Below are 14,964 nucleotides of genomic sequence, written 5' to 3'. Positions count from 1 at the left end.
AGCAGATAATGACCAACAAATATTTATGATTGATTGGTATGAATCACATCACAATGAAGTAATACGATTAAGTCAATATACGGTCAAAAAGACATTACAGCCATATGTATATTTACTTGTACATTTATATTGTAGTGCGTAGAGTATGCGGGGTATACATCAGCGACCTGATGCTTTGGTTTTGATCTTGATCTAGAAAGTTTTTTGGAGCCAGGATTCCAGAAGATGTTTAAAGCATTCAGGAGCATTTAATTTGAAGAATTATTTATAATAATTGTGCTAATATTTTATGAGCAGATTAATAATGACCTAGAAAAAACTTTATGTAATTTTAAAATAGTTAAAACGATTTATGTATTTTTTTTTTTAGTCAGTCCAGATCATATTCTTGAACCAGGATCCAGATGAATGTTGGAAATATAGCATGGATTTTGATGAAATTTTATGAAGATATGTATAAATTCTATGGTAACAAGGTTTGATGCTTGATGCTAAATGCAAGATAAATTGGGTATTTCGGCGTTGGGGAATATGTCGCCATGGGTGTAGGATGAGATCTCTGAGTGCCCAGTTTGTTGATGCATTTAACAGTGTGGAGGCGTGTAAAATAATAGGAACCATGGAAACTTAAAAAAAAAAAAGTCATTCTAATATTGTCACTGTACAATGAAACAAGATGGTTTTTTTCTTTCTTTTTTCTTCTTCTCTCAGTATTATTTTTTACAGCCTGAAAGTTGTTGGTGGATTTGCAGTAATACAACATTCTGCAAAATAACATAACTCAATTTAAATTCCTCATGCTGGTAAAAAAAACTACTACTACTACTACTAATAATAATAATAATAATAATAATAATAAATGAAATTCTGAAGTTCCCTTGAACAAGAATCCTTACCAGGCTGATCTTTGACCTTCTAAAAGCAAACAGTTTCCCTGCACTGTAAACAGTGTGAAAGAATTGTGAGAAAGAAGTTTAAAAAAATGGAGCGTCTGAATGCGGGGTGTGGGTTGGTGGGTGTTGCTGGTGATGTCACACCTCCTAGACAGCCGGGATTGGACCCTAATTAGAAAGCTCGGCAGCAAATAGATAGGCGTCCTGCATGACTGGACTCAAAGTGGCTGATGCCAAAAAATTTGTGCCTAGACGCAGAAAAGTGTCGGAGAGGGGAGCAGACGGAGCGTCGCAACCAGCGAAAGCTGCACAGCGTCTGCGTGCGCGGGAGGCGAGCTCCACTTTCAGAGGTGATAGAAAGAAGAGGGACAAAAAAATAATAATACATATATTAATATATAAAGTCCAAGTCTACGTCAGTCCGAGGACGCTGCGTTATCGGAGGAGGCTGAAGCCAGAGAAGTACAAAGGAAGGGTGTGAGGCAGCGCCGTGCGCTCCGCTCCAAACGCCGATGGCATCCGTACTTGGAAACAGCGGCCGCGCGTCGGCGGCGCAGAGCGGCCAGGTCAAGTGCAAGCTGAAGAGGAGACGGAGGAGGCGATCCAAGAGAAAAGGTAAAAGTTCGCGCCACTCATGATTCCGTCCACGCGTTTTTTCAGAGCTCCGTGGGTGTTTGCGTTCCCGCGGAACTGCGTGGCGCGGTGCGGCGGGGCGCGCATCCTGGCGCCTTCGGCTGCGATCCACGCGTTTTGTCTCCTGGAAAGTTGAAGTTGCCTTTGTTGTTCGTGCTTTAAAATCCGGTGTTTGGCGTGGACGCGCACAAAATGCGAGACCGAAAGCGTGTATTCGGTTTGAGAGTGACGCGCACATCTTGCTCCGTTTAGTGAACTTTTCATCACAAGACAATTACATGATTTAACTTGTAGTCTGAGATGTTTGCATCTCATCGCTTTAATCATAGAATTCCTGAGTGATTTTCCTTTAACTTTTCTACCCCCCCCCCCTTCGTTAAATAATTCCCTCTGCTGCTTTTAATCCATTGAAAGGTTTTAAATTTCAGTTTAAGCCTAAAAGAAAAAAATATAACTTCATTTATACCACTATTTTTATGTGCATAATTCACCGTATATCAAAGAGAAAGTGCGACAGTATCACTTGATTTTCTGTCGGTGTGCGCTATAATAATCATAATACGGATTCTCATTTAAATCTGAACAAATAGTGTGTGGCATAACATTTTTTTCTTTCTTTCTTCAGTGCTTCTATAAAGGTCAGGAATCATTAAAAAGAAACAGCAAACCTTAAGGAACACTTTAATTTTTACAATTGAAAATAAATAAATGCAATTAAAGTGACACCACTTTGACTCATCACAAATTTCGCCACATCTCACTCTCACATCTTTGAAAATTTTTAAAAGCAAACAAACAAATTTGTTCATTACTCAAATTAACCTGTGATTGTTCGGGTTCTTTTTCCTCTTCTTCATCTTTTTTAATGGCAAACTTATTTAAATGTTAACTTATTTTGTAGCCCAATGTCAGGATAAATTTAAATAAATAAATGTAGGTTTGCAACCATGAGTGTAATCTGACATAAGCCGCAAACATGCAAAAAACATTTTAAAAAGTCCAGTGTGTTTCTACATCCACTTTTTTTTTTACTTCTACCCTTGATGATGCTGCTATGCCCCTATTCCTTCCCCTGTTGCATTGTGGGCTCTTGGTGGCGTGCTGATGTCCCGCCACATTGCAATCGAAAGCAATAACGAGCTTTGGTAAACACTTTGCACTTGTCATCACACTCCAAATAGACAACTGCACCTCATTTCCATAACCTCTTGGTTTTTAATAGCCCAAGTAATTGAGACAAGAGAGACAATACATAAAATATAGTGCTGAGGCAAATGTATTTACATAATGGAAATGACAGAATTGGTTCCACAACATTAAGCATTGCATATGAGTGTCACACAACGTGGCGCACATTAGCTGACAGGCCTTCACAGCGTGTTTCCAAATGGCTAATTTATCAGCCACTGCTGATTCATTCTGATAACACGGAACATTAGGGGCCGGTTCAGGGACCGGGTGGAAATGGACTGTCTTTTTTTTTTTTTTTTTTTGGAGAGAGGGACCTCTGATAGTTCCCAACTCCTCCGAAGATGCACCATGTGATTTTCAACATTAAGGCCACAAAATCTCACTTTTTTTTTTTTTTACTTAAACATAATTGTGTGCAACTTGTGGACAACTTCCCGGGGAGTGGCGGCGGGGCGGGGGAGATACTCAAACGTCTGCTTTGAATAAAGTGTCTCATAATCTGTCTAAATGCAAGAGCAGACAGTGACATTTCTGCTTCAAACAAACACAAATTTCATCTAATAAATCCAGGTTGAACTTTTTTCCCCTGCTCACCTATTTCTTATCGCCCATCTTTGATCGCGCAGATGAGACCTCGGCACCTGAAATGCCACTGAATCATCTTTTAGATTTCACAGAATTATATTTTACCAACCTCAAGGCACACGCACAGACAGAGAAAAATCAGCAGGGATTATCGCTTGGCATTTGGAGTTTAATCCCTGAAAAAGGCTGCAGATTATTTGCAGATGGACTCTAACCTCTGTGTGTATTCAAAATGCTGAGCCTCTTTTTTTTTTTTTTTTTCCCCTTCTCCTCTATCAACTCTTTTTGCCATTGTTCATTTTAAAGGTTAAAGATTACAGGTCTGGAAAGTGGGGCAGTGATCGTCACAGAGAATTAATTCCCTGCCGTCTCTTGTCGCCCGGGCCTTTCTCTGCCGGGCTGTGGCGTTCCTGGAAAACTCACGTTTAAGTGAATTCATCAGCTGTTCCGGTGCCGGGAACGCCATCGGCATCTTCTGCTGGTGTCCGGCTGATGCTGTCTCCCACTGGTGTATTGTTTCTGTAACAATCCTCCTGTCGGCTGCACATTGTGCAGCGGGTGCATGTTTTGCATTTTGTTCTTTGCTCTCCCCTGACCGGTGCGTTTCATCATCACCTTTAGATGACAACGTGGCCACGCTGTGGATCAGCCTCTTGATTAATCACGCTGATTTGATCCATGGTTACGTTCCTTCAGGATGCTGCCGGTTTGTCCTTGCTGCAAATAAAATCAGGAGGTGTGATGTACGTGAACACCTGCCTGAAAATTGTGGTTTGGATGCACCTCTTATTTGGATTAATAAGAGGTGACCTTTTTTCTTCTTCTTCTTCTTCATCTCTTGCATATGTGTCATCTGTCCTTTTTTCTTAACAGTATGAGTTTTATGAACAAAAATAAGCACTGCAAAGATTTATAGACCAACATCATTTTTAAAAGCCACACTTATCACCTCGTACTTTACCGGTTTATCACCAGCAGTGGCCGAAAGGGGCCTGTTAAAGAGGCAGGGTGCAGCATCATTTATATTGCAGTTACTGTTTACGCTCTCCTTCCGAGCATGGGGGTGGTGGGGGTGGTTGAGTGCGGGCCGCCGGGGCTGATGCTGGGAGTTGAAGTGGAGGTGGCGGGGGAACATTTAGGTGGGGCAGGGGGCGAGGGTCATTGCCTCGCGTGTGTGTGAGGCCGTCGCTGAAGCCATTAGCGAGGCAGACATGTCGATCAGCGATGAGCACTGTTGCCTTCGGAGGGTTGATCTGATCCTCTGACATCAGCTGGACGCGGGAGGGAAGACTGAGAGGAAACTGTGATAATACAACATCCATCTAATGACCGCCGATGATAATGATATAGGCCACGGCACAGTAAGGTCAAAGGTCAAGTGGACGTGGATAACCTTGTAAGGAAAGACTAAATGCTTTTTTGGTCTAGGTCAGTGTGATACTGTCACTATGCTTAAAGATCTGCGCTTTTAAAACAAGCTTATGAAAAAAAGAAAAACATCCTGTTGATATGCATGATTTTATTATTATTATTTTTTTCTTTCCCCAGACAAAAGTAACAAAGCGATTTGAAAGCTTGTTTGTCTTTGGCTGTGATTTCAACCCCGTTCCTCTCAGCATAGCAAATTGTTCAGATTTTTTATTTTTAATGAATGCACCTGCAGTTCAGGCACAGGCGATTCAGTCTCTCGTAGCTCCACTCTTTACTTGTTCTGATTTGGAAGCTGATTGCCAAACTACTGTTATTGCTTACAAATGCTGTAATTTAGCATTAAACCAAAGGTGAGACGTCATTCTATTTTTTTTTTATGCAGCTCTTTGTAGTTGTAAGTTGTTGTCTCAAAAGCCCCCTTTTTTAGCAATTGGGAGTTTTTGGGTATAGTTTTGTCTCCTCCCAAAATTCTGAAGCACTGCTTTAAAAAAAAAAAAAAAAAGAAGCATAAATTTAATGCTGAAGATTGTGGAAAATGTAAGCCTACTGGAACCTGAATTATTTCACTACTAATATTTTGAATATGTCATCAATGAAAGAAATTTAGAGTGGAAATATATATATATATATCCAGACAATATTATACTAAGATCAATGAAAAATGGCTCTACATTAACTCAGTGGTTCTCAAACTGCAGAGCGGGCCCTCCGTTGGGGGTGTAAACACATTGTAGGGAGAAAAGAAATTTAACAACTAATTTGCAATAATTGCATTGAAGCAAATTATTATGTGCACAATGATAATAATTAATAATTGGTTTTCAACTGATTTCAGACTTTTTAAATAAATATTAATTGTTGTGTATTGTTTGCCTTTAGGTTAAGGTATGTACAATAATTTTACATCGAGCTCAGTTTGATTCTTGAGATTGCACACCTGTGTTGCGTGTCTCAGTCTTTTTCATGTCTCTCTATAATGTATCAGTTAAATGAGGAAAAACTGCAACACTCTAAAAAGTGAAATAGTATATTTATGTAATCTATTGATAAGTGTTTTCACACATCATGGTTGTTTAAATGGGGGAAAAAACACACATTGTAGCAAATTGTTGTAATTTGCATTTTGTGTTTCCTATTTAAACCATCAAGTTTTGTTGGACTAGTTAATAAAACTGGATGACGTAAATAGATTTTATTTTAGAGTAAAAATATTTGAGTTTGACAATGCTATTTCTATTACAAAATAAATAGGCTCTTTTGCTGTTATTTCCCTTAGTATTACTTGTGAGGCTTTGTGGGTGGCTTGTGTGGCTTTGGGCACTAGCTATGGGCTGGTATTGTGTTTATTATATTATAACAACCTTTGGCAAGGACAAAGGGAAGTTTGGGGTCGCCTGCTGGAGCTGTTGCCCCGTAACCCGGTCCTGGATCAGTGGTTGAAGATGAGTGATGAATGAGTGAACCTCTGACAAAAGTACTGCAGTACGTGGTATTATATGGTTTATGTATTGGTGTTGATGATTGCACAGAATCATGGAGCTAACCACTGAAGTTTGTCAGAATGAATTCAAATCAAAGCATGGCAGAGCCAACACATTACTGAACTAATTGGAGCACAGTTGGAGGAAATTTTTTTAACAGATTTTTTTTTTTTTTTTTTTTTTTAAGGTTCAGTCGCTTACGTCTGACAAAAATAATGTTCCACCTGCAGGGACTTTGAATAAAAAAGTGTAATGCATTTTGTTCAAAAGCTTGCCCATTTTGTGCTATCGTGATTTGAATTCCGCCTAAAGCGAGTGAAGAAGAGGGAAAAGGCTTGCTGATATTAACTTGTTAATTGTCCATGTTGTCTGTCTCATTAGCTGGTCTCCAGTATTTAAGTCACTAATGTAGGTTTCTACGTAGTTCTTGATGAAATTCATTTTGAAGTATTACCTTGAATTTAGTAAAAAGCTGTGGGTGGTGCAGGCTTCTCTCACAGTTGCTCTTCAAAAGCACATTTTACTCTGGCTGGTTTTTGTCTTCTAAGCTGCAGTTATTTGCTTATTTGTTTGCTTGCTTGTTTATTTTTCTATAACCCACATATTCCCATACTCATGCAGACGTAATACACAGCAATATCACCAGTGTTAATTTAACACCGATGCTGGTACAAATAACATTTTTACACCTACAGCTCTGATGGTTTGAGCTGGCTTGTTCTTAACATTTATATTAATCTCCCCTGCTGTAATTTAGTGCATCAAGAAACACACACACATATATATATATAGAGAGAGAGAGAGAGAGAGAGAGAGAGAGAGAGAGAGAGAGAGAGAGAGAGAGAGAGAGAGAGAGAGAGAGAGAGAGAGAGAGAGAGAGAGAGAGAGAGAGAGAGAGAGAGAGAGAGAGAGAGAGAGAGAGAGAGAGAGAGAGAGAGAGAGAGAGAGAGAGAGAGAGAGAGAGAGAGAGAGAGAGAGAGAGAGACTGTATTGTTTCTCCTTACTGCTGCGAGTCGCCGCTTCTGTCCCTCCCTCCTGCTTTCGGTAGGAGGCGGGCTCAGCCTACTCTGTATACGACATGCTTTAGCCTAGTTTCCTCTAGGGATGTGCTGATCCACAATTTTTCACTTCCAATCTGATCCTGATACCTGAAATTGGATAACTACCTATACCGATACTTTTCCGATCTGATACCAGAGCGCTGTTTGCTTTAATATTATTTTTATTATTGTTGTTGATTTTATTTGAGGATTTTCTTAAAAAGGAGACCTGAAAGTTGAGCTACAATTTGCCAGAAGGTGCATTTCTGTCTGTCTGTCCGTCTGTCTCTCGCTCACTCTCTCGCTTTCTCTCTCCCTCCATCTCTCTTTTTTCCTCTCTCACCGTTTAAGTGATGTGCAAACTTTGAACTTTTGGCAAACATGAAGCCTTTCAACTGTAAAAATAAATATAATCATCGACGCTCATGATTTTAATGGATTAAAGGATTTAATGGAGACTTTTTCCCTTTCAGTGGACAGAATCTCTGTTCGCTGTCCTCCTTGGCTGCACGCTGAGCTGGCGTTTTACAGCCTCAGGACAGTGAAGCATCTAACTTTTTAGCTCACATTTTCAGCAACAATTCAGTTAATTTTTCAGAAGATCCGCGCTTGATGAACAGGCAATTTGAAGCTGAGAGCGGGCAGAAATTTGCTGCTAACCGCAGCTAGACCACTGCAGAAGAGGGCTCTGTAAAACAGCCTGGCTTCAGAAAAACCACTCCTCCTGCTCGGCAGTAAACAATCAGAGAGCAAACAACAGCAATTGAGAGGATTCACAGTGGTTCTTCTGCGGTATCGGAAAATGTGGCGGGTTGGATCAGTATTTTTTGATATGTGAATTACGTCAGTATCGGAACCCAATACTGATCTGGGATAGGAACGGTCCCATCCCTAGTTTCCACCAAGCGGTCCAAGTCAGCAGTACAGAACACTGTTTTGTGTGATTCCACATCCCGGTTTAGAGATGGGTACCAAAAAAAATGGACCCGTACAGTACCAATTTTTCAGTACCCTTTGTTTGGGATACCAAATTAATGGACCGGTTACAAAAGGGAAGCACTAATCCACTGCTGCTCATTGATTGGGTCAACTAAAGCTAAAGCTACAGTCCTCACGTGACTACTCATACAGTTCAGACTGTTTCAAATATTAAAACCATTCACACACTGAGTAAATATTAAAGTCTTAAGCTTACTTGTTATGTTGCTTCAGTGGGATGCATCATCTCCGGCTGACGAAAACGTATCCAAATAAGAGGCCTTTATTTTGGAAAAGGATAACTGGAAATACTTAAATTCTGTATTGTGGAAATTACTGACTCACTGCAGCATGTTTAAAGAAGTCCCTCAGTGTTTGTCTGCTCCCAGTACGCTTCTCAGCCTGAACCACAGAATGCTGATGTTTTGTCCCACCAACAAGGAAAAAAATCTTGTTTTAAACATTGAAGCAGTCACAGCGCTCCATTTATTTACACCAGCGTTCACCACAGTCATGCGTCATCTGTTCATCATTCTGCTCATGATGAAAATAAATCCCATTAATGACCCAACGAGACAAACCTAAAATTTAATTTAAAAAAAAAGTTAAATTACACTGTGTGTACTCCGAGGAGAAGGCAAGGCTGCACAGCAGTGTACACTCTCTCGAGAACATGCATGTCATCATCTTCCATGCTCCACAAGCAAACGGAAGCCAAACCAAACTTAACCACTCTGAACTGTACCATACCATGTCTTACCAACCCAGACCACTCAGGGGAAATGAGGCTGTGGAGTGGGCAGCATACAACAGTGAACCAGCCTGCATCACTACAGAAAGTTTGGAAGAGTAAATGGAACTGGTTATTGTACTTTTCCCCTTCCAACTAGAAAACTAAAAACCAAAGTGTACGATGTACATTTGTGTTGTATCACTGTCCCAGAAGCCAGCGCCACCAACCTATTGCAGCCTGTGATGATTTTTAATCTGTACAGAGTGATGCTTTATGACATGCCATAATTTTGCACAAAAATCAAATACATATTGGCAAAATATTGGATGTGGTCTAGTGTAACATGCCGTGCGACTAGTCCAAAAAAAAAAGAAAAAGTGATGCAGAGTAAATTCATACAATGTGAATGACAAGAGCTGTAATTCAGTTCATAACTGTTTAATGAAACAAATATTTACATTTACTACCTGACTCATGGTTGCTGGTACTCAGGGCTGGGCCTTGGGACCCACATTTCAAATAGTGTGTCCCAAGACTCAGTGGCCAAATATATATATACACTCAACAAAAATATAAACGCAACACTTTTGGTTTTGCTCCCATTTTGTATGAGATGAACTCAAAGATCTAAAACTTTTTCCACATACACAATATCAATCAATCAATCAATTTTTTTTATATAGCGCCAAATCACAACAAACAGTTGCCCCAAGGCGCTTTATATTGTAAGGCAAGGCCATACAATAATTATGTAAAACCCCAACGGTCAAAACGACCCCCTGTGAGCAAGCACTTGGCTACAGTGGGAAGGAAAAACTCCCTTTTAACAGGAAGAAACCTCCAGCAGAACCAGGCTCAGGGAGGGGCAGTCTTCTGCTGGGACTGGTTGGGGCTGAGGGAGAGAACCAGGAAAAAGACATGCTGTGGAGGGGAGCAGAGATCGATCACTAATGATTAAATGCAGAGTGGTGCATACAGAGCAAAAAGAGAAAGAAACAGTGCATCATGGGAACCCCCCAGCAGTCCACGTCTATAGCAGCATAACTAAGGGATGGTTCAGGGTCACCTGATTCAGCCCTAACTATAAGCTTTAGCAAAAAGGAAAGTTTTAAGCCTAATCTTAAAAGTAGAGAGGGTGTCTGTCTCCCTGATCTGAATTGGGAGCTGGTTCCACAGGAGAGGAGCCTGAAAGCTGAAGGCTCTGCCTCCCATTCTACTCTTACAAACCCTAGGAACTACAAGTAAGCCTGCAGTCTGAGAGCGAAGCGCTCTATTGGGGTGATATGGTACTACGAGGTCCCTAAGATAAGATGGGACCTGATTATTCAAAACCTTATAAGTAAGAAGAAGAATTTTAAATTCTATTCTAGAATTAACAGGAAGCCAATGAAGAGAGGCCAATATGGGTGAGATATGCTCTCTCCTTCTAGTCCCCGTCAGTACTCTAGCTGCAGCATTTTGAATTAACTGAAGGCTTTTTAGGGAACTTTTAGGACAACCTGATAATAATGAATTACAATAGTCCAGCCTAGAGGAAATAAATGCATGAATTAGTTTTTCAGCATCACTCTGAGACAAGACCTTTCTGATTTTAGAGATATTGCGTAAATGCAAAAAAGCAGTCCTACATATTTGTTTAATATGCGCTTTGAATGACATATCCTGATCAAAAATGACTCCAAGATTTCTCACAGTATTACTAGAGGTCAGGGTAATGCCATCCAGAGTAAGGATCTGGTTAGACACCATGTTTCTAAGATTTGTGGGGCCAAGTACAATAACTTCAGTTTTATGAGTTTAAAAGCAGGAAATTAGAGGTCATCCATGTCTTTATGTCTGTAAGACAATCCTGCAGTTTAGCTAATTGGTGTGTGTCCTCTGGCTTCATGGATAGATAAAGCTGGGTATCATCTGCGTAACAATGAAAATTTAAGCAATACCGTCTAATAATACTGCCTAAGGGAAGCATATATAAAGTGAATAAAATTGGTCCTAGCACAGAACCTTGTGGAACTCCATAATTAACTTTAGTCTGTGAAGAAGATTCCCCATTTACATGAACAAATTGTAATCTATTAGACAAATATGATTCAAACCACCGCAGCGCAGTGCCTTTAATACCTATGGCATGCTCTAATCTCTGTAATAAAATTTTATGGTCAACAGTATCAAAAGCAGCACTGAGGTCTAACAGAACAAGCACAGAGATGAGTCCACTGTCCAAGGCCATAAGAAGATCATTTGTAACCTTCACTAATGCTGTTTCTGTACTATGATGAATTCTAAAACCTGACTGAAACTCTTCAAATAGACCATTCCTCTGCAGATGATCAGTTAGCTGTTTTACAACTACCCTTTCAAGAATTTTTGAGAGAAAAGGAAGGTTGGAGATTGGCCTATAATTAGCTAAGATAGCTGGGTCAAGTGATGGCTTTTTAAGTAATGGTTTAATTACTAGCCACCTTAAAAGCCTGTGGTACATAGCCAACTAACAAAGATAGATTGATCATATTTAAGATCGAAGCATTAAATAATGGTAGGGCTTCCTTGAGCAGCCTGGTAGGAATGGGGTCTAATAAACATGTTGATGGTTTGGATGAAGTAACTAATGAAAATAACTCAGACAGAACAATCGGAGAGAGAGTCTAACCAAATACCAGCATCACTGAAAGCAGCCAAAGATAACGATACGTCTTTGGGATGGTTATGAGTAATTTTTTCTCTAATAGTTAAAATTTTGTTAGCAAAGAAAGTCATGAAGTCATTACTAGTTAAAGTTAATGGAATACTCAGCTCAATAGAGCTCTGACTCTTTGTCAGCCTGGCTACAGTGCTGAAAAGAAACCTGGGGTTGTTCTTATTTTCTTCAATTAGTGATGAGTAGAAAGATGTCCTAGCTTTACGGAGGGCTTTTTTATAGAGCAACAGACTCTTTTTCCAGGCTAAGTGAAGATCTTCTAAATTAGTGAGACGCCATTTCCTCTCCAACTTACGGGTTATCTGCTTTAAGCTACGAGTTTGTGAGTTATACCACGGAGTCAGACACTTCTGATTTAAAGCTCTCTTTTTCAGAGGAGCTACAGCATCCAAAGTTGTCTTCAATGAGGATGTAAAACAATATCACCATTTCCCTCAAATATTGTTCACAAACCAGTCGAAATCTGTGATAGTGAGCACTTCTCCTTTGCTGAGATAATCCATCCCACCTCACAGGTGTGCCATACCAAGATGCTGATTAGACACCATGATTAGTGCACAGGTGTGCCTTAGACTGCCCACAATAAAAGGCCACTCTGAAAGGTGCAGTTTTATCACACAGCACAATGCCACAGATGTCGCAAGATTTGAGGGAGCGTGCAATTGGCATGCTGACAGCAGGAATGTCAACCAGAACTGTTGCTCATGTATTGAATGTTCATGTCTCTACCATAAGCCACCTCCACATCCAGCATGTTCACCTCCAAGATCGTCTGAGACCAGCCACTCGGACAGCTGCTGAAACAATCGGTTTGCATAACCAAAGAATTTCTGCACAAACTGTCAGAAACCATCTCAGGGAAGCTCATCTGCATGCTGGTCGTCCTCATCGGGGTCTCGACCTGACTCCAGTTCGTCGTCGTAACCGACTTGAGTGGGCAAATGCTGACATTCGCTGGCATTTGGCACGTTGGAGAGGTGTTCTCTTCACGGATGATGCGAAGGAGATGTGTTGCACTGCATGAGGCAAATGGTGGTCACACCAGATACTGACTGGTATCCCCCCCCAATAAAACAAAACTGCACCTTTCAGAGTGGCCTTTTATTGTGGGCAGTCTAAGGCACACCTGTGCACTAATCATGGTGTCTAATCAGCATCTTGATATGGCACACCTGTGAGGTGGGATGGATTATCTCAGCAAAGGAGAAGTGCTCACTATCACAGATTTCGACTGGTTTGTGAACAATATTTGAGGGAAATGGTGATATTGTGTATGTGGAAAAAGTTTTAGATCTTTGAGTTCATCTCATACAAAATGGGAGCAAAACCAAAAGTGTTGCGTTTATATTTTTGTTGAGTATACATATATATATATATATATATATACCTATAAATGATTTGCCAATATGATTGGATAAAACACTAAAGAATAAATAGCACACCTTTGTCATATTTTTCACGGACTGGTAATATTTTTCATACCACCCGAGTAAAACGCACAAAATGAATGTCGCCTTGGTAATCAGCCAATCCATACATATGTTGTGATGTCACGGCACGTGCGATTGTTGTTGTTTACTCAGATGATACGATGGCCACCATGGTCAATGTGTAATTTAATGCACCTGTTTCTGTTCTATTCAATGACATTATCACTTGAATGCGTTTGTCGTAGATATTTTCAATGTCTTATTACAACTGTTTAGAAATGTCAATAAAATTCTGATTACAATTGACACAGCATTTATTACTATTGCCTTTAGTGTACATGTATGTGATAAAATCGTTATCAAGTTGTTCACCAATGAATATGGCTTTTTACACTTTTTACAGGGTGTATAAAGCCATATTCATTGGTGAACAACTTGATAACTGATAATATATATATATATATATATATATATATATATACAAGGTCTGTCCATAAAGTATAGGTCCTTTTTATTTTTTTCAAAAACTATATGGATTTCATTCATATGTTTTTACGTCAGTCATGTTTGAACCCTCGTGCGCATGCGTGAGTTTTTCCACGCCTGTCGGTGACGTCATTCGCCTGTGAGCACTCCTTGTGGGAGGAGTCGTCCAGCCCCTCGTCGGAATTCCTTTGTCTGAGAAGTTGCTGAGAGACTGGCACTTTGTTTGATCAAAATTTTTTCTAAACCTGTGAGACTCATCGAAGTGGACATGGTTCGAAAAATTAAGCTGGTTTTCGGTGAAAATTTTAACGGCTGATGAGGGATTTTGAGGTGACACTGTCGCTTTAAGGACTTCCCACAGTGCGAGACGTCGCACAGCGCTCTCAGGTGCCGTCATCAGCCTGTTTCAAGCTGAAAACCTCCACATTTCAGGCTCTATTGATCCAGGACGTTGTGAGAGAACAGAGAAGTTTCAGAAGAAGTCGGTTTCAGCATTTTGTCCAGATATTCCACTGTTAAAGGAGATTTTTTTTAATGAAAGACGTGCGGACGGGTCCGCGCGTCGGCTCGCAGCCGCCGCGACGCTCCGCCACAGGAAAAACACCTCTGCTGGAAGCCTTAAGGACAAGTTGGAACATGTCCAGCTGTTAAACAATTTCTCATATACTCCACTGAAAGCCATCAAAAGCCGCCTGGATTTTACAAATGGTTATCAACACGGAGGTGTTTTTCCTGTGCCGCCGCTCCACGCCGGCTGCGTCCCGACGCGCGGACCCGTCCGCATGTCTTTCATTAAAAAAAATCTCCTTTAACAGTGGAATATCCGGATAAAATGCTGAAACCGACTTCTTCTGAAACTTCTCTGTTCTCTCACGACGTCCTGGATCAATAGAGCCTGAAATGTGGAGGTTTTCAGCTTGAAACAGGCTGATGACGCCACCTGAGAGCGCTGCGCGACGTCTCGCACCGTGGGAAGTCCTTAAAGCGACAGTGTCACCTCAAAATCTCTCATCAGCCGTTAAAATTTTCACTGAAAACCAGCTTAATTTTTCGAACCATGTCCACTTCGATGTGTCTCACATGTTTAGAAAAAATTTTGATCAAACAAAGCGCCAGTCTCTCAGCAACTTCTCAGACAAAGGAATTCCGACGAGGGGCTGGACGACTCCTCCCACAAGGAGTGCTCACAGGCGAATGACGTCACCGACAGGCGTGGAAAAACTCACGCATGCGCACAAGGGTTCATGCATGTCTGACGTAAAAACATATGAATGAAATCCATATAGTTTTTGGAAAAAATAAAAAGGACCTATACTTTATGGACAGCCCTCGTGTGTGTGTGTGTGTGTGTGTGTGTGTGTGTGTGTGTGTGTGTGTGTGTGTGT

The 14,964-nt window shown here is 40.6% G+C and overlaps 1 protein-coding gene across 3 annotated transcripts in view; it reads left to right on the top strand.

Annotated features, from left to right (window-relative positions):
* The first annotated feature begins 1,013 nt into the window (after positions 1–1,013).
* adarb2 (adenosine deaminase RNA specific B2 (inactive)) overlaps positions 1,014–14,964 on the top strand; it is an 870,518-nt gene continuing 856,567 nt past the window's right edge. Inside the window, exons 1-2 of one of the 3 annotated variants that reach the window (XM_034171864.1) lie at positions 1,014–1,243; positions 1,298–1,508. In XM_034171864.1, the coding sequence (XP_034027755.1) occupies positions 1,406–1,508 (103 nt within the window). In that variant the 5' untranslated portion in view covers positions 1,014–1,243; positions 1,298–1,405. Of the gene's footprint in view, positions 1,509–14,964 lie in introns of all 3 variants that reach the window. The other 2 variants (XM_034171857.1, XM_034171872.1) reach the window with 2 other exon arrangements.

This window comes from Thalassophryne amazonica, chromosome 1 (genome assembly GCF_902500255.1).
Source record: "Thalassophryne amazonica chromosome 1, fThaAma1.1, whole genome shotgun sequence".
Classification (NCBI taxonomy): domain Eukaryota; kingdom Metazoa; phylum Chordata; class Actinopteri; order Batrachoidiformes; family Batrachoididae; genus Thalassophryne; species Thalassophryne amazonica.
Note: the sequence above shows the minus strand (reverse complement) of the source record. Positions and strands in the feature narration are given on the sequence as shown.